Source organism: Theobroma umbraticum, unplaced genomic scaffold (assembly GCF_002168275.2).
Source record: "Theobroma umbraticum cultivar Fairchild unplaced genomic scaffold, ASM216827v3 scaffold_51.0, whole genome shotgun sequence".
NCBI lineage: Eukaryota > Viridiplantae > Streptophyta > Magnoliopsida > Malvales > Malvaceae > Theobroma > Theobroma umbraticum.
Genome location: NW_018397260.1, coordinates 698,072 through 721,562, shown reverse-complemented (window position 1 = coordinate 721,562; position 23,491 = coordinate 698,072). Strand labels below are relative to the sequence as shown.

The following is a 23,491-nucleotide window of genomic DNA, read 5'->3' as shown; positions in this document are numbered from 1 at the left end:
TAAGTTATTGGGCCTAATTGATTAAATTTGTTTCATCAAGTTATTGGGCCTAATTGATTGAACTATTTAATTAAGCTATTGGACCTAATTGATTAAATTAAACAATTAAGTTATTGGGCCTAATTAATTAAATTGTTTAATTAAGTTATTTGATCTAATTGATTAAATTAAACAATTAAATTAATTGAGCTTCTTAAGGACTTAATTAAATTTTTTATTCAAATTATTGGATTAATTTGTAATTATAAAATAGTTTTGTAATTAAGGTTTAAAATTAATCCAAGGTATAAATACCTTGCTATAGCCTCCAAACAAAAAAAAAGAGAGAGAAAAGGCTGAAAAAGAAAGGAACGGCAGATTAGAAACTCTTTTCTTGTCATTCCTTGTATGAAGAAAAAACAGTTTTCATTCACTTGATTCCTTTTCAGCCCCATAATTTTGTGTGGATTATGAGTTTATGAAACTCATCTTTGCTAGCACATTGTTAAGGCATAGCACTCCCAATCCTTGAAAAAAACTTTTCTAATTCATTAGTGTGGATCACCATTAGAGGTTACACAAGGATTCTTTGGACAGCTTTGGTTTGCAACAATCAAGCTAGAATGGTTGAGCTTTTTGAAGACAAATCGGTGGTTTAACAAAGGATTCATCAACTTTTGTTATTATGATAAATTTGATATGATCATACATATATATTTTATTTGTAATTTAATTTCGTACTCAGTTTAGTATGAAAGAGATCCTAGAAAAGTGAGGTGTAATTTAATTTTAAATCTATTTTCGCTCCATTGATTTGTATTTGATGCATAATCAACCCTCACCCTACATCCACGTGAAATTATAGCTAAAAGTTAGGAAGGTGAGAATATTTTATCCTTTAACAAATGACAATTACTCAACCCTTAATTATAAGGGCTTATTTTATTTAAATTGAAAGTACAAGTTTGCTTGAAAATATAATAGGAAAATAATTACTTATTTAAATTTTCTTAAATAATTTAAGAACTTTTTAAAGTACCTACACTAAACATCTCAATTTTTTATGAAGATGGAACTTGATATCCAGTACAATACAACTAGTTCAAAATTTTCACTAATGGCAAATTAGTTGGCAAAGTATGTATCTTGAAAAATAAGATGGATATGTAAAATTTAACGTGTTTAACTTAAAATATATTAAACATTAACTTTAATTTTAACAAACTTGATATAGATTTATAAATAATTTAAATTCAATAGAAAAAAGAAGATTAACAATTCCAACTTAAGACTTCTCTTGCTCATCTTTCTCCCTCTTTGATTTAGGAAGATAACCATCACAATAAGAGCTAAGATAAAAAAGAATCTATTTCGAGCCTCAAAAAGAGAAAAAAAACAAAAAAAAAATCAACTGAAATATTTTGGAAAATCTGCAGTTTTTTTTTTTTCTTTGTTTCGTGATTGCTTTTTGTTACATTTGGGCTCTAGCGCTAGCCCAATTCTCTAACCCATTGCAATTGGCCATCCACTTCCATGGCCAGTCAACTAGGGTTTAAAGATCCTTCTGTTTTCTTCTTTTTCCCTCGATTTTCCTTTTTATTGTTTCACTTAAAGTTTCCCTCTTGATCATTCTAAGATAACTTGATTCAATTTTACCAAACGGGGTCTTGCCTTTAAATTGACTTTTCCAGAGAAAAGAACAAGAAAAGTGGAAATCACATAGAAATGGCAACCCAAGCAGCAGCTACCACTTTCAATGGAAATCTAAAGGCAAGTTTTTCCCTTCATCTTGTTAAAATTACGCATTTCATACCTTAGTTTATCGTTTATTAAAAATCGAATAACCCATCATTTTGATTAACATTTTTAAGGATGAGTGAGCCCTCATTGCAAACCACATAACTGTTTGTACAATTGACTGACTGAACTATCATTTATTTTTGGCAATTTGAAATGATGGGCTTTGTTATTTTTAGCTACAGATTTTTAGAAGTTCCTACTTTAGTTTGGTTGCCTATGTTTGAGTCATGTGGGTTGAGTGAACGAGACAGAAATTTTTACTGCAATTTCTGTTCTATTACTGCGAAAACAAGGGACTTTTTCGGCCATCCTCTTTTCCTTTTTGGTGGATGCTTTGAACTGAGAAATGGGGGGTGTTTTTGGATGAGTAAATATGCTGTGAAGAGAAAACATGGAAGAATGTTCTGTGATTTTATGTGAGTTTGAGTGGTATTATTGAATTAACTTGTTTGCTCACATATTTTTTGTTAATTATTTTAACTCTTTAATAAGTTCTGGATGAATGAGTGGTTTGTGATCATGGGTCTTAACATAGGGATTGATTTTAAAGTTACATAACCTCATTTGTAAAGTGAGGAACTTTTTCCGATTTTAAAGTTAGGTAGCTTCATTTTAAAGCTGAGGAGTATTTCCAATTTCAAAGTTACGCACCAAATGAACTAGTTTAATCACGTAAAAAAAACCAGGACAAAATGGTTGTCTACAATGGGAATATTCTTTCTTCCCTCCTTTCATTTCCGGAGTTTGGTTAGTGATCAGCTCTACTCTAGATAAGTTTACCGATTGGAGTGCAATATAATTGCTGCCCAATAACAAAGCTTGATCTTTTTTCAATTGTCGTTTTGAACTCATGCAGAAGGCCCTTGCTGGTCTGAGGCGAATTAATCTGGAAGGTCTGCGATGGAGAGTCTTTGATGCCAAAGGCCAGGTATCTTTATCCTTTTCCAAAACCTTCAATTCCTGAACCTCTCTTTTTGAGAAGTGATAATTATGATTACAGTGGTGGATTTTATGGTTTGCTACTGATTCTGGTTTCTCAATGCAGTCTTTGCTTACTTGTTTTGTAGTACAGTTGAATCTTTTATTTTAACGTCTTTTCCTGCCTGAGGTCAAAAGCAACAAGAATAACTTGCATATATATTTCTTTAACAGGTCCTTGGAAGATTGGCATCTCAAATTTCTACTGTGATTCAAGGAAAGGACAAGCCTACTTACGCTCCAAATCACGATGATGGGGATATGTGCATTGTGATTAATGCCAAGGATGTATGTGTTACAGGAAGAAAACTTACGGATAAGTTTTATTACTGGCATACAGGGCAAGTACTCTCATTTTCAGCTGCTACTTTTTTTTTTTTTTGTGCAAGGTTTTACCTGCTTCTTTTAATGAATTGAAGTTAGTTGCATATTGGTAAACTACATGGAAGTTAATGACTCAATTGTGTTTTCCTACCAGTTGAATTGCTATCTGTACTTTGAAGATTTGGTTCTTTATTGAAACTCAAAATGATGTCCTCTTTTATGAGTTTGAGAGTGATATTATGTGTTACAGAGATCAAAACAGGCATGTTTTTTGAGTTCTGTCGATAGAACAGGAATAAATTAGCTTTCTTAATGTTCCTTAAGATCCCTCTTTCTTTGTCAGCCCCTATATATTTGGTTCTTGAGATTGGACGCTTCAATTAGTGAAGTTCTATGTCCTTCTTATGATGAATCATCCTTCTCCTTCAGCTATGTTGGCAACCTCAAGGAAAGAAGTTTAAAGGACCAGATGGCGAAGGATCCTACAGAAGTCATACGCAAAGCAGTGCTACGCATGCTGCCAAGAAACAAACTGCGTGATGTAAGTATTAAAACATGATTAAATTATTTCTTGTATTTTTTATATGTGTATCGCTTGCTTGGGTTTTTTCCCTATCTTCTAACCTGTCCATTTTCTATTTCACTTTGATCCATAGGAAAACATTCGAGCAATAAGTTTTGACTTTTGGTTTGTCATATGCAAATTTCTGCATGTCAATTCACGTAGCACGCCTTTATTTGTTTCTCATTTTTCATTTATGAATTTTGGATCTGTATACATCATAATTTGATTTTCTTAGATTATTGCTTCTTTTGAATCTAGGATAGAGATCGAAAATTGAGGATATTTGCTGATAGTGAGCACCCTTTTGGTGATCGGCCCCTTGAACCATATGTGATGCCGCCCCGAACAGTACGAGAAATGCGGCCTCGTGCAAGAAGAGCCTTGATTCGAGCTCAAAAGAAGGCAGAGGAGCAAGAACAAGGTGGAAACCAATCAAGAAAAGGCAAAAGGAAAGAAGCTAAGATGGAAGTTACGGCATGAAGAGTGATTGGCCTTATCTCCTTCTCTGATAGCCAGTGATTTTCATGTTCTGTATAAAACTACTGCAACCGTTGGTGGATCAGCTCTTGTTGGAATAATGGTCTTGCTCATCAGTTTTCTAAAAATTCTTTCTAGCTCAAGCATACCAGCCCTAGTTTTTGTTTTCGAGTTTAGCTTTTCAGCGAAGCAAAAGATGTAGCTGGTGTCTTCACTTGTTGGCAGCCCGATAGATCCCCAAAGCCGAAACTACTCCGTTAAATGTCTGCATTAAGATATTTCTTTATTGTTGTACCTTGAGTAGTGCTGGCAGAGCTGGGTTTTTTAGGGCAAGGTCATGCGCTACATTATATTTGATTTAGTGTCCGCTACATGTTTGCTTTAGAGAAACTTCCTTCCAATTGTTTTCATGCTTCTTTTCTTTTATATTATTATGTTCAAAGTCCTTTGTCCTTGAGCTACCAATTGCATCCTAGATCTCTTTGGTGCTTGGAAAAATCAACCAAACCAAGCCATGAATAACTCCCGAAAATTTGGAGAATAGAAAATTCCAGGAACTGGACAAATAATTAGGCAGTTCACTGCCCAGAGTGAACCATGGTGTCTAAACTAGCAACGGCACTGGCAACTGGACTAGTAATCAATATCTCTAATGGAAAGGAAAGGAGCAATTTCCTTTTAAAGGGTCTTCAATTGTTATCTTTCCAATGCTGTTAACATCAATTATGTACTCCATTGATCGTAAATAAATAAATATATCCCTGGGGTTAAGTGATGTATAGCCGCACTCTATCAGAAGTGACTCCAGAAACTGAATTGTAGTTGGAAAGTGGCCGTCTTTTAAAGCTATGAATGCTGCTGTATGCCGGTGTTGAAACCACAGCCATAGCATCTTGGCTGTACGATCAACTAAAACTTGATATGAAATTTCCACCGTCTCTCCCACTAAAATTTTCTTCGCAAGATAAACACCTTAGATATTGGCTGAAAAGAAAGAGCATAATATTGAAAACCCATAATTTTAATATGAGCAGAACTGTTTTTGTCTAATTGGACAAGAATGATTTCTTTTAAGCACTTAACTTGCTACTCCTTGTGACATATGCAGCAGGCAACAATTGATACAAGGCAGGCCAACAATAAAGATGAACGATAATTAGTGAGAAATCAAACTACAGAAAGTCTAGATACCCCAGGATCATTGTTTTTTTTTTTTTCCAATTCTCCAGAAATTCTTAATGAACTTTTCCAAAAGTACTATAATATATCCTTTATCGATCCTTTTGACGACCCCAGAGGGCATCGGAAATGTTAAATGCAGTTTTACTGGTATCAATCTGGAAATTTTTGTCATCTCCACCTGCATCTGCTCTGTCCTTAACTAGCTAATGTCATGGTACTGCAGTATGATATAGAAGACATAATAAAGAAATGTCTAATGGCTAGTGGCTTGCCAAAGTCACCATATATCTCGTTAAAATGTGCATACAGGTCATGAGGTTATTATACTTTTATGCAAAACCTATCTAATTTCTTTAATGTCACCAGTAGATTTTTTGCTCAACCTCCAAGCTATAGAAAGACCACCAAACATAGGAAGTTGAGGCCCATCCAGTTATAGATAATGGTGAATGTACATATATTAAGTAACAAGTAATCTGTCATTGGCTCTTTCTGTGTGAAAGAACTCGGGATTCAATGTGACCAACCACACACACACACAAACACAGACACAGAGAGAAAGAGAGAAATAGCAATATATAGATTCTACAAATAATACAGAAGAATGTAGTGTTGCCAAAAGGCATAAACCAAAAAATAGCAACCCCACCAACAAAAAACATGCATTGGCTATATCTTTACATCAACCTTTTATTGGCTAACAAAAGGTGGTGGCAAAAGGGCACGTTCAATAAACTTTACAAACGCCAATGCTGTATGCATACATGCAAACCCAACTATAACTTTTATCTGCGCTGTTCTATAACCTATGTCGTGAAACCCTAGAGCTAATGCATTTACACAATAATAGCAATATACAATATTGTAACAGAATACAAAAAAAAATGAAATGAATGAATCTAAGATGTAGGCAATATCAACAGTTGTAGGAGCTCTCACCCCCAGCCTCTAAGGCTCAGGCATAGATTAGTCTCCCTTGATGATCTCCCAGCAAACCTATCCTGCATTAAAAGGCAAAACCTTTTATTTAGAGGGATACATAGTGTATATAACTTCAAGTAATCATTAGATATTTTTCCAAGAATAGGTTCCATAAAGACACATTAATTGCCTATGCTAACTGCTGAAGAGACCCTGGACCCAAAACTTATCTGGTTTCAATACAATGATGATGGCAAATCCAAAACAGATTGAATTTAATGATCCAAACATAACGTGTTAAATGCCCAAGTCCTCAAACCTATTTCATACTTTTGGTTTTCATTTCCAGTTTGTGGTATGAGAGATTGAGGTATAGATCAGGAAAAAAGTTGTTCTTAGTGACTTTTCCATTGTAGAAATCACCTAAATCCATGTTGCGACCTGCCATCTACCATATCCAGTCAGAATGGAGTTTCATTTATGATATGTATATAGGAAAACATGTTTTCCAATGGCGACAGACGTTAAAACACAGATCTGGAACTTTTGAAAAATAGATCCAACCTTCCCTGTATCACCCTTGATACATGGCACTGCACAAGATGTTTTGCAACCACCAAGTATACCACATCATGTCAGTAAAACCTTTCCCTACTACTGGATGAAGTTCATATTATCAATGGAAATATTAACCACCATTCAACCTGTGCATACCCATCCATGCCTCTTTCAGAAACATGTTCTCTCTAAGGCAACCTAGACCATTTCCATCTAACAATGTTTAATCTTCTTTCCTTACCTTATTCCAATGATCTTCTACCTCCTCATTAAACTAATAACTCTATGTAGCCAGCATTACTTTATTTCACTAGTATGTTTCATGACCATAGTCCAAGACAAAATAAACATAGCAAACCACTCACCTGATCCAACTCAACAGACTCTTTCCAACCATCAACATTGAATATCCTCTGCTGCAACTTCCTCATTTTCAATTTCAGCATTGGTATAGGTAAGAGCACGCTGTAGTTTCCTCGAACAAAATTCCTCAACGTCAACCATATATATGGCAGAAACAGGCCGATGATCTGAAAGTTGAAGCTCCGTCCTCCTATAACTTAGTTGTCTCATTCCTTTACCATAAGAAAGGATGCGGTCACACCTGAAAGATGAGGGTGTATTAGAAAAATTCACAAGTGACAAGGAAACAACAAAGGATGGATCTTATAATCTTTTTAAAGCATACCATGCAGGCGTGCGCCTCCCAACCTTGGGATCTTCTCCACAGTATTTCTCCGAATTTAACTCATATTTGTATGTTGGTGCAAAATTTAAAGCACCCTCAGACCATCCATCAAATGTACGACCTTTGCGGAACTCTCGTACAAGCTGTCATGATAAAGATAACAATATATTAATAGCTAAACTAGCATCTCAACAGCTTTCGAGTTCATATTTGATAAGAAAAGCACCAATCCAGACTCTGAGTAGAACTATGAAAGTACCTGGTCACTCTCAATCAACTTGGACCACTCCTTCTTGAAGATGAAAGCACATGTTTTCTCATATGACAGATTGATACGGTAATTTAGATCACCCAACCAAATTATTCTTCTGCAAAAAAAAAAAATATCTGTTAAACATATATAACCAGGCCAATGATATATGAGTAACATAAATGTACATTATTCAAAGAATGCTTGACATTTTCTAAGTTACAGAACAAGCATAACATCTTCAATAAAACAAAAACAAAATAAGCGTAAAATATGTAACTTCTCTTGGTAGGTACATTTAAATTAAGAATGTATGCTAGGAGCATTGTTTATTGGCACTAATATCCAAATTATTCCTCGTATAAGGAGGCCCAGTTCTGCCTCATTACATTTAAAATTATCCAACATGTATAATTTATTTAAAATATTACTCCTTCAACTATTAGTATGTCATAAAGACTACAGGTTCCAAATACATTATTCAACAGTATAAGGATCTTCCTTGTGTGGAAAAAAAAAAGATCAATTGATCCCACTATAATTTATTTAAAATATTACTCCTTCAACTATTAGTATGTCATAAAGACTACAGGTTCCAAATACATTATTCAACAGTATAAGGATCTTCCTTGCGTGGAAAAAAAAAAGATCAATTGATCCCACTACTATGAATGATGTCCCAAATTGTTCTCAACATAATTTGTTGTTGTAAACTAACCCCGTTTACATGAATGAGGTTTACAGCAGCAATGGTACAAAATTTGTGTTACGCTTTATTTACACACTATTTATTAGACTATGTCATAAATTGGTCTCAACATAATTTATTGTGGTAAACTAATGCTCATCTACATGAATGAGGTTTACAGTAGAAATGGTACAAAATTGCTCTATTTACAGCAATTACTAATCTATCTGTCTATTTCTGCTTAAGTGTGCTTCTGGAACAATTATCTCATGCATGTGCAAACCTTTAGATTCCTTTTGATTGTTACTTTTACTACTTGCTTTTTGCTTCCTCAAAAGTTGCAATAAAGCAAAAGAAAATGGTATAAAGCAAGATCACAATTGACTGAAATGACTAAAATACATCTATTTTAACATATTTGCTTAATGTATAAAAGTAAAATCAAGCAATTTATTATCCAAAAAGATGCATAAATGTTTGCTTTTTCATCAAATGCACATTTTGATCTTTGGCTCCAAAAGCAGAAAGCAAGTAGAATCTTAGTTTATTTAGATGCCAACTTGCATGGTCAGGGGGCAACTAATCAAACAAGAGAGTTTATTTCTTTTGCTTTCAAGGTTCCTATGTTCCATAAAACTTGGAGGAACTTACTTTTCATAATATATTACGAATAATCAGAACGTAACAATTTCAACAACTAGAATGATAGATGAGTAAACAGCCACTAATTCACACTGCAAGTAGATATAACATATACTCACTCATGATCATGAATACTTTTGGGAAGTCCAAAAGCAGAAAGGGAATGAAAATGAGTTCTTCTAAGTATTTCATGCACGTCAGCATTTCTTTTAAGTTCATCTCCATCTTTTTCACCTGATGTCAGGTGAGTGCATACAAAACAAAAATGCGTTTGATATATGGACATGCTGGCTGATATAGATCCCTGTAAGAACAATGAATGGCTATAATATTAGATAAAGACAGCAGAATTGAATAAAAGTATGATCAGCAGGTGAAAATTTAATAAAATATGTAGTGGCACTGATTCTAATAAATTGCTTCAAAGATTACCACCCATATGCAGAATTCCTGTTACAAGACATGGGAAGCAAAAAGTAAACATGATTTTTGTAGATGCATGGTTAGGGCTTATTTTTATTATACCATCTCGCTCTTGAACTTGTCTTTAGTTAATTCTTACAGGTAATACACCACAGACCACACATATCACTGGGTCCATTAGATACTAACTATTTGATGGGAGTAAGCCTGGGATTATTGGCAGGAACCTTGCATTGTTCTCAGATCTTTAGGATGTCATAGAGCATTGGTTGGGTGGACTTCAATATGAGACTGGTTAATAGTTTCTCCAATTGACCTCTTTGGAGTTTCAAAGTACCTACCATGAGTCATTTGTTGACACATGGTATTACCTACATCATTTGTGAAAAGGCTTGATGTAACAACCAGTGATCCTATCTTATACTTCGTTCCTTTTCACTAAAAATCACTCACCATCACCTCATTGGCTACGTTAAATACACCCCCTTCAGCCTACTATATATGGTCTATTTAACATCGTTTGGAGGGGAATCACACCTTTACCAGCTAGAGGTTCTCACACTAGTTCTAGCCTTATTCCACCATCATCACCTTTAGTGTTACTACCTTCCACACTCCCTCAAGTTCCATATCTCAATCACCTATTTTCAAGTGTACATACTTCTAATGTGCCTTATCTTCAGCAATGCTACTTTCAACACTCCTGCTCATAGTTCTGCCACTCCCTTCTCTTCCATCAACCACCAAAAATACTCAGGTACCCCAAGGACTGTCTGCTCCTCCTCTCAACCTCTTTAATTCGTTCCCTCATACACAGTTGCAGCACTACTTCATCCCTCACTGAAAAAACTCTCTACATTATCAATAAACGATATCTGATCTGCCTTAAGAAAATCTATTAAATTGCTGATCCTCCTATTATTAGTGCTCATTAGATCATTTAAAAACTTCTGAAAAGAATGCACAGCATTCTTGTCCAAGTCAAAATTGGAATCTAAGCATTTTCTCCATGAATGGCCAAGGGTCATCACAAATCCTACACTAAGTTACGACGACAAAAAGTTACAAAATTAACACTAGAGACAGCGCTATATTTAACATCCACAACATATGGCACAAAACCACATTTTCTAGATGTTCTCCACTGCTTACCTACAGCAATTATCAGCACCGAGAAATTACAATCAGTCTTCACAAGTTAAGGTTCATAATTGTAGTTGACTTTCAAGGCATCTGACTGGATGGCAACGAGGGCAGGGACAATATTTGAGGCAAAAATGTAGTGAATTGTCATAAAATAGGTACAGAATTGATCATTTGAGTCTGTCCAAGTGATAATCGTTGGATTCTAAAAGTCTTAAAGTTTAATGTAAGACCGCCACGGATACCTACAAAGAGCCCTAAAGATAAGTGTCCAACCAAAAACCTGCATGAATAACAGCACTATGATATGCAAACTATATGATTCCAGGTATTGCTTACATGATTAAAAATAAGACATTCAATTTAAGGAAAAAACTCGAGAAACTAATATTAGTAGAAGGAACAGACCTTGTTACCAATGTAGCCCATAACACCAACACCAACAGTAGATACCTTCAAATTCTGAATATGCCTGCGCAAACTCCTACGAACCCATATAGTGAGGAAAATTCCTACCATCTGCTTACTAACTATTCTTACATATGATGATCTTTTTTTCCGCTTCAGGAGGGATTCAAGGTCAAGTTCTGCAAGCAAAGCTATCCCTGATGCCATGTTGTTCATGGACTTGAAGGAACTATATGTTTGAAAAGACTTGCTTGCTCTAAAAGACTTGATCGATTTGAAAGAACTTGGTCTCTCCAAAACATGCTGAGATAGCAAGTTTAGTGGAGGCTCTGGCCAGCTCAAACCAATCCTTTCAGTCCCACTAAGCATTCTGGTTAATTTTCCATTTTGTTCAATCCCACTAAGCATTCTGGTAAATTTTCTATTTTGTTGACTGACTGGGCTTTCTACATTTTCAGCACAATCCTCCATCCGCAAGCAATTCAATCTATCTAACCTCTTTGGAGAAGAAACTTGCCTCTGTAAATCCTGTTCTACTGGCACATCAAGTTTAGCACCACCACCACAGTCTGAAACCCCAGAATTGGTGAACACACTTTTATTTCCTGCTGAATTATTGACTTCATCAAAACTATTGGGTTCTTCATCTAATGGATGAATTTCTTCACCAATATCACTATCACTTTCAAGAATCATCTCCTCTTCTAAATTGGGGACATCATCAAATGGCTCAAACTTTGATGGAGATGTGGGATCACTATAGCATTTTACTTTGGTAGTTGCAGGTCGTATTCTATTGAGTGTTTCACGAATGATGTTTTCCCACTTTGGAACTGGGCGGCTATCTTCAGCACCAAAAATATTCCCAGCATTTAATGGTACTATCTCCTGCAGACTGTAAACAAAAAGCAATTATCATATTTTAAGATGAACATGAATAGCAAAAAATATAAGCTAAAGAAGGTGCATGAAATTCTGAACTGACATGTACAAATGTGAGTGCTTTAAGGCCAAGCAGATAAAAACAAGATCAAAGGCATCTCAACAAATTTTTAGTGTAAACAATTGCCTGTGATTAAAGAACGATAGGGAAAGAAAATCAGCTTAAATGTAAAAACACAAAAATAGAGAAAGTTCAAAATGCATATCAGGAAAATACTTACCCAAGCACATATATGTCAGCAGGCTCATTGATATCTATCCAATCATCAATATCTAGGTCATCAGGAGGAACCTTTCCACCAACATTCCAGGTGCCAACACATACTCTATTAATTTGAAAAAGACAAAAAATGGTTTCAGTAACAAACTCAAGAACAACCAAACTCTTTCAAGTCTCCAAAATCGTGCAACTAGCTTAAGATTTGTTAGTAGAAGCAGCAAAAAGGGACAGGCACTGCACCTTATTTCCTTTGTGTTTATGTATTGCGCCCTAAGAGTCTCTGACTTTCGTCTCCTTAACCTTGGAAGACCATCTAAGCCTAAAAAGAGGGGAAAAAATTTTAACCTTGCACTGAGTAAAGAAATTAAAAGAGCAATTCACCTACTCCCTAAATTGGATATTCACACAAGCCACAAAAGATTACATTTAGAATTCCAAAGCCCCATGTCTCTGGTTGCAGGGATATTCATATCTCATTAAAACTTAATAAGAGAGAGAAAAAGTTCCCTCCTGAATATTGCACCAATAAGTACTAGTACTTGACTAATTAGTTTCACAGCATTTGGGAGGTAATTTGGTTCCAAATATTAGAGGTGTAAAAAATAAAAAAGTTAAATCTCTTTTAAAGCTGGCTTAAGTCAGATGCTATAGAATAACCCCATTTTGATGTGGCCCTCAGTTGCCTTTTAATTGTTATTAGAAGTGTTCATCCACATAGATAACATTCAATTAAAAGAAAGGCAAGAAAAGAGCTATACCCAATCAAAGAAAACCATCAATAGAAAACCCTTTCATTTTGATCAATTCCTCCACTAGCCAAATAAAAAATTAAGAAAAAAAAAACTAAAATTTCCTTCACACCTAACTCCAATGACTTAATCTAGCCACCTTTAACAACCATGTTTCAGGAGATGCATTACCAGCTATCAGCTGAAGGAACTAATTATATTAAATAAATGTTCTACTAAATCATCAATTATCTTAGGTTGAAAAGAAATCTCAATTGCAAAATCACAATGATTTCCATTTGGGTGCTTACACATCACCTAATCGTAAAACTGAACTTTAAGTCCATCAATCCCCCAACGCAAGCATCAATAACCTAAATTTTTTCCACTAGATGATCCATATGTATTTGAAGTTCTTACTACAACACCTTCAATTTCCAAACTTTACAACTAAATAGAAAAATGATGCCACTGAAGGGATCAAGAAAATAGAAGACAACTAAGTTGATCATACAAATGATATAGAAAAATTAAAACCTCAACGTTAATAAGGGGCTTAAAATCATTACCATTTAGATCAGGCTGAGGTTCCTCATCTCTGTTCCCTCTAAACCTTGATTCTCTGCACGATTCATAAATTTCTGCAAAACCCCACTTGACATTTAGACTCAAACCCAAAAAGGTTATATTCGAAACCGAAAATGAATCCCTAAAAACAGCTCCAGAACACACAAGAACCACCAACAACCTCAAATCTCCTAAAAGAACTGAAAAGCAAAAATCTAAAATTTGATTTATGAGGTTTGAAGGAAAATGGTTGAGTCACCTTCGGTTCCAGAGTTAGAACCAATGTCGTCTTCATCATCGGTATCGGCGCTGTAATCGGAGTCTTGGGCAGTGATGTTAAGCAATTTCCGCATGACAACTCGAGGCCAAAAGAGCTGCAGGCAGGAGCAACCAAAACAGCAGATTTCAGCCCAACTTCTCTGCAAGTTCTCTCTTAGTTACCCCATAAAATAAAACCCAAAACCCAGAAAACAAAAACAACTAAAAGAAAGAAAGAAAGAAGAAGAGAAGGAGCCTCAGAGAAAGAGAAAGTACCTCTGGCTGGTGCTTGGAGCCCTGCTTCATGGCTGTGCATACAAAAATGTAAAGAAATGGAGAGAGAGCAATGAAGACGAAAGAAAGAGAACAAAATGGAAGCCTATAGTTTTGGGAGGGAGGGAAGGAAAGATGAAAGCAGTTGCAGGAAACGAAGGTCAGCAGCAACTACCTTCGGCTGGAATGGAATAATAACGGTAGTGGGCTGGGCGGCGTTGAACTTATATTTTGTACATGAGCTTGATTGTGACTCTTAAATTAAATCAGACCTTGATTTGCAGTTAATCAAGGAATTAGTGGCTACCCATTATTCAGTAACACAAGAACATTAACATATTGAATGACGATAATTACTGAATTAATCTCCTATAATTTCTCATTCTTCGTCTTCTTTCTCTTTCTTTATGGCATTGTTGAGTTGTTGCGGCGTAAGCCAAATTTCACTCTTTATATAAGTCATGAGACTCAAGTGATGGTTACCTTAGCTAGGTTCATTGAATTTTGCAAAATTTCAGGGTGAATTAATACATGGAATTAAAGCTCCGTTTAGTGTAAAAGGAGACAAAAAAGTTTTCCTTATGCTTAAGGATAGTGGCGTGCAAAGGATTGGTTCAGTGTTAAAATTCTTAAAATAAAAAAAAATGGAATTTATTTTATGAAAAAAGTCAAATTTAGTTGAATTAATATACTCAACCGAATCAATTGAAAACCCAACAACTTTGATCGGTTGAGTCAATTTTAAAACAACGAATTAAAACATTTTACCAAATTATAAAATAATACCTCTAAATATAAATTATAACATTGTTTAAGTAAATTCAAAAATAACTAACAACCCAAAACTATTATTGAATAAAATAAAAATTTTATTTTGACAAGGGACGAATGATGAGAGGCGGTCCCCAGGCCAAAAATGGGAGGGTAGTAGGAGTTGGACCAAGTGTCAGTGGTCTCCATGGCAGGAGACCTGTTCCAAATGGCACAATCTTTGGCCGTGTATTTGTTGTTAGCAATTATTTATTCAAATCATTTCGTTCGTATAGTTGGGACCTGAAACCCCTGACCTTTCATTAGTAATACTTCAGACGGCATGCCGGGGGAATCCCATCTATGATCTATCTATATAAGATATATGTGAATTTTGTCATCATCTCCTTGTATTTCACTCAATGAAAACCAAGTCAATCACCTTCTTTTATAGTAAAAAGGGTCAAAGTATCATGGATATAAAAATTTCAAAGGAAACCCAATCTTATTATTTTATCAATAAAGAAAATTTCAATGAAATATTTAGCCTTAATGCAAGGTTTTATTTTCCTAATTTTAATTTTAATGGTTCAGCCCAAAACAAAATCAACAATATATTCCAGTGTTTTGCTTCTTTTTCCTTTATTTTTCTTTTTTATGAATTGTGCGAGAGATATGGTTGGTTGTTGTTATTTATATCATTAAATTAATTTGGGTAGAAAAGTAGGGCAGGTTGCACCGTCAAATATTATTGCATTTTTTTTTTTTTTGACTACACATCATCACGTGGCTCATGCTTTTCCTTAACCAATGTGCTAATCAATTAAAGACCAATCTATATCCGATCACTCGATGACAAAGCATGCCATGTTCCCCTATGTCCCAACACATTTATATTCATATAATGCATACATAAAATATTTAATCTTTCTCTCTGAAGCAGTATAATTTATTTAAAATCTATGTAGAAATTACTTTCCAATTTTATTTGCTCCTAATAAGAAATATTCAAAATGTACTTGGATAATTGTATTTAAATGAAAAAAATACACACAAAATTTATCTACTTAAAAGTATAAAGAAGGTATCGTGTTCAAGCACAATCAATCCATGCACAATTGCAAGCCTAAATTTTGGCTTGGTACTGATCCACAAAGATGATAGTGGTCTCGATTTAATTAATTAATTAATTAAAGACATAAAAAATACACACACAAATTATCTACTTGATCATGTGGTTCAACCTTTTCCCTGACTAATTTGTTCATTAATTAAAGGCGAATCCATATCCGATCACAAGGATAGACGATCAATGACAAAGGCATATCATGTTTGTATTATATGATAACTAAATAATAGTATTATATGATAATTCTAATTAGATAATTGGTATAATTATCTTAACAATTATTATCTTAATAACAAAAGTAATCACTCTTTCAAATGCATATCCTGAAGGAAATCAATAAGAAAAGGAAGTAGGACAACAACAACTCAAAGGCCGCCGTGGACCCACAGACCTTTAACGACGAACTACCCTTTGAAAAAAAAAACTTTAAATGCAGTTTGTGTAGCTCGAGTACTTTCTCTACCTACCTATATCGGCTAAATTATTGCAAATATTTCATCGCCTTTGGCTTTTGAAAACTCATTCATGAAATGGCCAATAGCGATATAGATATATTTCGTTTTCGTTGAACTTCACAAGACAACTGGGGACCCTTCAATTTTGTTTTATTTCTTGGGACCCTGAAAATTTTTGTGGGTGTGTAATCTGGCTCAAGAGACGTCGATGCCAATTCTGAGGGCTCTAGCTACGTGTTTCGAATCTGCCAAGAGATGTATCCACCTCACAAATCCCTGTTGTTAATGGGGCCTTTGCTATCTGTTTCTGATAATCAACTCAACAGGTAAAGGGGTTTCCAGCTCCTCCTTGGGGATGACCGACCGACACAAGTCAATGTCAGCCTTCAATTTTCAATCCTTTTAACTCCAACCCATTTCCTTCCATGTGCCCACTTTTCACCTGTCTTCGTACCATTTCATATTTTCTTCTTTTTCCTTTACTTTTTATATTTTCATCCTATTGGCAATTCATGTATCTTGTCTGTTATATTGTGGTTGTTTTGTTTAAATTTTTTTATATTTAGGGAGAATATGTTTTAGACTATATTCTATGGTGGTGGAAGAAATTTAGAGAGAGAAAGAGAAAGAAAATATGAAAAATAAATAAATTTTGTGTTATATAAGATAATAATTTTTAAAATTAATTAAGAGTATTTTTATCTAATAACTTTTTTACCTATTCTTGTGCGGATAAAATGGCTATTTTGATCTCTCCTAAAATGATCATTTCATAAACCAAATAAAATTTTAAAAAGATTAGAAATAGTGGGAGTGGAAACATGACTTTTTCCCGAACATTTTAACATGTTAAAGGAAATATCATCATTTAATATATGGAAAAAAAGAGTCATAACACTGTAATTAAGAAAGAGTTTAGTAGTTTTTACTATTTATTATAATTAATTTTCTCTATACATTTTGCACAAGCAAAAATTAAAATATCAGACTATAACTTTAAATATACCAAATGCCAACGATAAATATAAAATTTCTGAAAATCAACCTTGTAATTATGTTTCAATTTTTATTTCTATGCAATAAACTATATATATATATATATATACCTTCTTCTTCTTTTTTTGTCCATGGCAATACATTATACTTTGGTCTAGAAATTTCTATTTGTGCCCTGAAAAGTTTAGTAGACAAAATGATCCTTTGCACTAATAATTTGGCTAAAAAACAAAAACCTCTAATATTCATGCCTAGCTAATTTTGGCTTTTCAGCCATTATCATCATATGCATGAAAATAATCACACCTATTAACTCAAATAAATATTGATGCATGCTAGGGGAAAAAAGGAAAAACAAAACCAGAAATAATTAATTATAAGACAATTTTTAAATTTTTCTTAGTGATTAATAACATATCTTAACTTTTTTTAATTGTTCATAGGGTATTTTAATTAACTTCTAAAACTAAGTCTCAAAATTTGTGTTTAGATCAATATAATATATTGCATACATATATAATTGGACTCAAAATATTTATTGGGCTTACTGGTTAATGTATCAAATGAAAAATTTACGCATAATTAATTAACAATGTGAAATCCACATGCTTTGGTTAGATGATCATGCATGATACAACAAGAAATGATTTGGGAAATGCCATCTTTCGTTTCACATGAGACAAGTTATTCTTTCGATTCCAATTAATCGTGACCCTATGCTCATCATTTGTTTGTATGGTGGACCTATTTACAATACTACTTAGGCAGCAATGCATAGATATGGACCCTCTTGGATTGCCAGAGATTTGGAGCATCATCAAAACAAAAAGGTTCCTTTGAGGTAATTAATACTATTTTTCTCTTTTTCTTTGGTTAATTACAGTCTAGCTTTAATCAAGTGCTGTTGGGTTCTTTTGTCGAAAGAAAATAAGGTGTTGCGTATGGGGTTTTGTCAAAAGGAATGGGTAGCCTTTTGTCTTTGTCTATAGTACCTTCCGTTTCTAAGTTAAGTGAGAATAATGCCACCAAGCTTAAACTGTCTGGCACCATGCATCCCTTCTGTCTATACTTGCGGCCAATTCTATGGCCCAATCATATAATTATTAGATTTTATTTGTCGGCCAACTAAATATTGAATTTAGGTATGATATTTTAAAAAAAAATTAAATTATAAATAAATTTTTATTATTTTATTATGTTCAGTAAGTTTATATATTTTTATTTTAAGTTAAATTTTTTTTATAATTAATAATTAATTAATTATTATTAATTAAAATATTATTTATCAACTTAAATATATATGATATTGATATAAAAAATAAAAATATAACGTGATTATGTCATAATTTATTATGATATAATAATATATCAATATCTTATATTAACATCCCATAACATAAAATAATAAATGACATTTTAACTAACAAAAGTTAATCATTATAATAATTTATTTAAATTAAAATAAAAATTTAAAGATTTGATTCAACGTAATATAAGAATAAAATTTCATTTAAAATTTTTTAAATAATTAATAGATTTTGTTTAGGTATTTTGTTTGTCTTGAATGTAATATCTGCTCATTTTTTACAAAATCTTGATAATTATAAAAAAAAAAAAGAAATTAATGGTCATATTTAATTTGATATCAAATGGAAGGATCTTTGGTCTTCATTTTAATTTTTGTTTTTAAGACTTTATCAGAGCAAACGTATAGAAAATTAATCTCTGGAAAAAAAAAAAAGAAGAGTTTCCGGTAAATTAATGAAATGAAAGAAAGCACAGTTGTAGAAGATAAACCAGTTTCTTAGATTTTAGATCCATTTCATCCCGATTGACACATGACTGAACCTGAATAAAGCTCGAAGGATCATTTTGAATACAAAAAGAGCAGCAAGAACCTCATAGCAAAATGAAGTCAAACATATACATATATATACACCCAATTGACAAAGGGATCGTACCTTTTGTAGCTTGGCTAAACTCAGCTAGCTTCTATAGCAAAGAAAAAGCGCTCTCAGGTTTTATCTTGCTTTCCAGAAAAAGAAAGGAAGGCTATGCTCTGGTAGTGGAGGGAAGGGGGGGTTTCCTTTTGTGGAGAGGAGAGGGAGGACTTTGCTTTCTCTGCAGCAACAAAAGCTTCAATCTTCTTCAGGTTGTTGAGTTGATGAAGGAAGGAGTGTCCGGCTTTCTTTGGCAAGCTATGCGTATTTCAAAGACTTGGGTTGCAGCTTAGGCACAGCACATGTCCCTGTCTACTGCGTCCTGGTTTTTTGTGTCATTTTACCTTTTTTATCTAATAGATTAGACATCACTAGGATTCGTCTAAACGAAGAATCAAATATTTCCAATTATTTTTCTCCATGCTTCATCGTCCATCTCCGCATCCTAGGATGTAATATATTTCACAAAATACTTAAAAAAAGCTCTTAAATTATTTTAAAAAATTTAAATAAATTTTTATTTTTTATTAAGCTTAGTTAAGTACATATAATTTTATTTTAAATCAAATAAATTGTTATATTTTTATTTTGAGTCAAATTAATTCTTATAATTAATGGTTAACTTAATCAAAATGTCATTTGTTATTTTATATCACATGATACTTATATGATATGATATGTTAAAATATTATAATTGATGATGACAGGACATATTAATATGACATGATAATATAACTATATGATATTTTTCAACGTTAATATTAATATCGTGTCAATATTATATAAATATAAAATAATAAATAATATTTTAATTAATAAAAATTAATTAAATATTAGTAAAAAGTGTTTATTTAACCCAAATAAAAATATAAAGATTTGATTAAATATAATAAAAGATAAAAATTTAATTGAATTTTCTTTATTAGTTCAAAAACTTTTTCGAATGTTATGCCAACATATTTCTTTCTTATAATTATTTCAACCCCACTTTAGGAATTTGATCTTTAATTTCTAATCAAGCTAATTTACGAAAGTAGGATATTTGGTGTGAAAAAAGGGTTAAAAAGAAATTATAGGATTTATGAAATTGGACAGAGCTAATTCCCTTTTTGTATAACTTAAGCTTAACGAGCTTTCCATGTATCGAAAAATAAAAATTTATAACAGCATTCCAAATTAATATTAGACAATCAAACAACAGCGTTGTTATTGCTTTCTCCAAATTTCTATCTGCTTTCAAATTTTCTTAATATATTTTGGTAGTGAACCAAACCTAACATAGAGGGAGACAAGATTCGGTTTGAAAAGAAAATTAGAGCAATTGTTAAAACCTTTGCTTAGTTGCCACGCTATTGTGTAGTTCCTTCATTCCTTGGCCCGGTTTGCACCACAAGTGCTAATGAATTCAACATGTGTTTTAAATGACATGTTTATATATATATATATATGTATATGTAAATTTGGAATGCAGGTTGAACAATTTATATTACATTATCGTGGAAATCGTGTGAAATCTTTGAGCTTTTACAAGGGAAATAAAAGGTTGGAACCCTACATGTGAATTCAAGCCTTGTATATTTTATCTATCACAGAACAGGGATAGAATTTTCAACAATATATGTTATATGATATTATATTATATTACAACTACTCTTGAGAATGTCATCCATTATAATTCAACAATTTCTTTCTCATAAATCAGAATAAAAAAGCAAGAGAGAGAGAGAACTACATGAGGTACAGTGCAAAATGGTCCCTATAACACATTAATATATTTTCCCTGGAAAATTAAAAGAAAAGAAAGTTCCAGAGAAAGCAATCCACAAAGCAAGAGCGCTTTATGGAGTTTCGACAGCTCAAAACATTTTGATTACCACAGAAGAGTGTGGTCCGATGAGACACATGGAAGGATGAGACTTGGACAATAATCGCTTTTTTCCCTTATTCTTTTGTTTTCTAACCTTTTTTGCTGGCATGCAAGAGTTGATTGGTGTAAAAGCTACGGAAAATAGTGATAAAATTTTATGTATAAATAAGGTTACATAAATCCAAAATCTATTATAATAAGAATTGAGAACATAAAGCATACTAAAATTTTAATCTATGATTCAACAATAAAAATAATATTGATTAGATTGACTACTGGTCTTCAGTGTATTAGGATCTTCTTCTCCTTTTCTTTGTAACTCTCTAATAGATGAGATTTTTATGTTTTTTGAATGACAAGAGAGGGACCTAGCCTGCCCTTTATATAATAAATCCATAGTCCCACCCATTATGGGAGGTAAGGTTTCCTATTGGCCTTCACATTAAGTCAATATTTATTATATTCATGTATTATTATTGGATACAAGAATTGGTATATTCATCTATCACTATTGCATACATGAATCAATAAATTCGTATTCATGTATCTCTGCTGCATAAATGAATAAGTAGATCTAATTATAAGATATAATTAATTAATAAATATTGATCGGGTATTGTCAAATTTAAAAAACATAAATTCTCAATTTATATAATATTATTGTGCAAGGATTAACTTGTGGAAGGGCTTTGTCAATTACTATAGATATTACTTTCACAAAAGAGGTTGTTTATTTATTCAATGAATTTTTTTTTATTAATTTTGGCCTTATCTTGTTTATTTGGAGTTATCCTTGAAAGTAAAAATTTGGGCAGTGTAAACTATTATCCTGGGAAGGAAGACCAAGCTTTAAATATAACTTATACATTCACGTTGTTTAAAAAATATGTTATCATTTTCATCATCAAGATTAATTACAAGGGCAATGTGGTTGATTAAAAATAAACATTTAGTATAGTTTATTAGCCAAAGCAATCTTAAAATACAGTTTGTGATTCTTTCAATGATTTACATTATAAAATTAAATAAATATAAAAACTTCCTGAATCTATCACCTCTATTTTCATGCCACCTTTACATAAAAACAACAATTCATTAACAAGTGCTATCAACACTGTCCTCATCCGCTCCTGCCAGCAATTGTTTTCTTCTCCACACTAGGATTAAATCAAATTCGATCAGAAAGGTGTAGCTTGTCTTAGCTCACTATTGTTATTAATTAATTAAGTAATATTTAAAAAAGGGGTGATGCTTTCTGTCGTATTCTGTAGCATGCAATCAGACATAAGCATCTTTCCATTTTTAACCATCACTTTTCCATCTAAATTTGGGCTCTATATAAATAGTCAATGCTTGCATGTATTTGCTTACATTATTGGGTATATATTCTAGGTAGGTTATGGGTTCTAAGCCTATAATAATTAACTTATTTAATTAAATGGATTGCAGTTAATCTAAAAAGGCTAATATCATTATATTACATAAGATGAGAGACAGTCAACTATATTACATATATATGTATATATAATTGTATTAGAAATTTGAGAGGTCTCCAATTGGCAGACCGCCTTTGTTCACATTTTGTTTCAAGTAACAAATTGGGGTGTCAATAATTAAAGGTATAATATCTAAAAATAAATTTATAAATTATTTAAGAAAATTTGATTAAGTTTTCATTCTTGACATAATGTTTGAACTATTTAAAAAAATTTAAACAATTTTTTATTTTTTAATTACGTGTTATCAAGTTTTTATGTTTTTGTTTTAAGTCAAATAAACTTTTATAATTAATAGTTGAATAATTATAGTTAATCAAAATATCACATATTACTTTATACCCAAGTTATGCAAACATGATACTAATGTGGAGGGTGAAAATCTAACATGCTACATCATCATCTATTATGATATGTCAACGTCTCATTATTTACACAATAAATGCAACCAATTATAAAAAGAGATGCACCAAAACCCATCCTTTCAACTCAAGTCTCTGATTTTAAAATAAACAAAAAAAAAAAGTGGTGCTGGGTAAGTAAGGCTTGAAGTGACTCAACATCTTTAAAGGTCTAAAATGCTTAAATATTTAGATGAAGGTTTTTTTATTAAAATTAAAAACAATTATTGTTAATTAGAGATAATTAAAAATATATTACGTTCATTGAAAAAAGAAAAAATAATTAAGAATTATTAACATTATGGGAATTTAGAAGTGATAAAAAATATAAATTTATTAAGCATATAATTAGAAAAGTGAGAGAATATGTAATTTTATTAATTATTTTGACTTTTACTTAAGTAAGAAAGTGAGAAAAATAGTTGAGAATTAATAACAAATAA

At 32.5% G+C, this 23,491-nt stretch overlaps 2 protein-coding genes across 8 annotated transcripts; one reads left to right on the top strand and one right to left on the bottom strand.

The window, feature by feature from the left end:
* Positions 1 to 1,517: 1,517 nt before the first annotated feature.
* LOC110416852 (Ribosomal protein L13 family protein) lies at positions 1,518 to 4,513 on the top strand. The gene is made up of 5 exons (XM_021428972.2): positions 1,518 to 1,749; positions 2,636 to 2,707; positions 2,932 to 3,098; positions 3,511 to 3,622; positions 3,905 to 4,513. Exons 1-5 carry the CDS (start codon positions 1,705 to 1,707, stop codon positions 4,124 to 4,126), a joined length of 618 nt encoding a protein of 205 aa, XP_021284647.1. The 5' UTR covers positions 1,518 to 1,704; the 3' UTR covers positions 4,127 to 4,513.
* A 1,351-nt stretch (positions 4,514 to 5,864) lies between these two features.
* LOC110417408 (DNAse I-like superfamily protein) lies at positions 5,865 to 19,562 on the bottom strand. Of its 7 annotated transcripts, none has more exons than XM_021429755.2 (12): positions 19,306 to 19,562; positions 14,018 to 14,049; positions 13,743 to 13,902; positions 13,486 to 13,557; positions 12,429 to 12,507; positions 12,190 to 12,294; positions 11,027 to 11,921; positions 9,172 to 9,356; positions 7,732 to 7,840; positions 7,473 to 7,615; positions 7,150 to 7,388; positions 5,865 to 6,306 (listed from the first exon to the last, which is right to left on the bottom strand). In XM_021429755.2, the coding sequence occupies exons 2-11, from the start codon at positions 14,045 to 14,047 to the stop codon at positions 7,181 to 7,183; spliced, it is 1,986 nt and encodes a 661-aa protein (XP_021285430.1). In that variant the 5' UTR covers positions 14,048 to 14,049; positions 19,306 to 19,562; the 3' UTR covers positions 5,865 to 6,306; positions 7,150 to 7,180. The 7 variants fall into 7 exon arrangements, with proteins under 7 accessions (XP_021285430.1, XP_021285431.1, XP_089639649.1 ...); XM_021429756.2 differs by having other exon boundaries at positions 13,743 to 13,857; positions 19,306 to 19,561; XM_089783523.1 differs by lacking the exon at positions 19,306 to 19,562 and adding an exon at positions 19,142 to 19,159 and having other exon boundaries at positions 13,743 to 13,857.
* Positions 19,563 to 23,491: the final 3,929 nt, after the last annotated feature.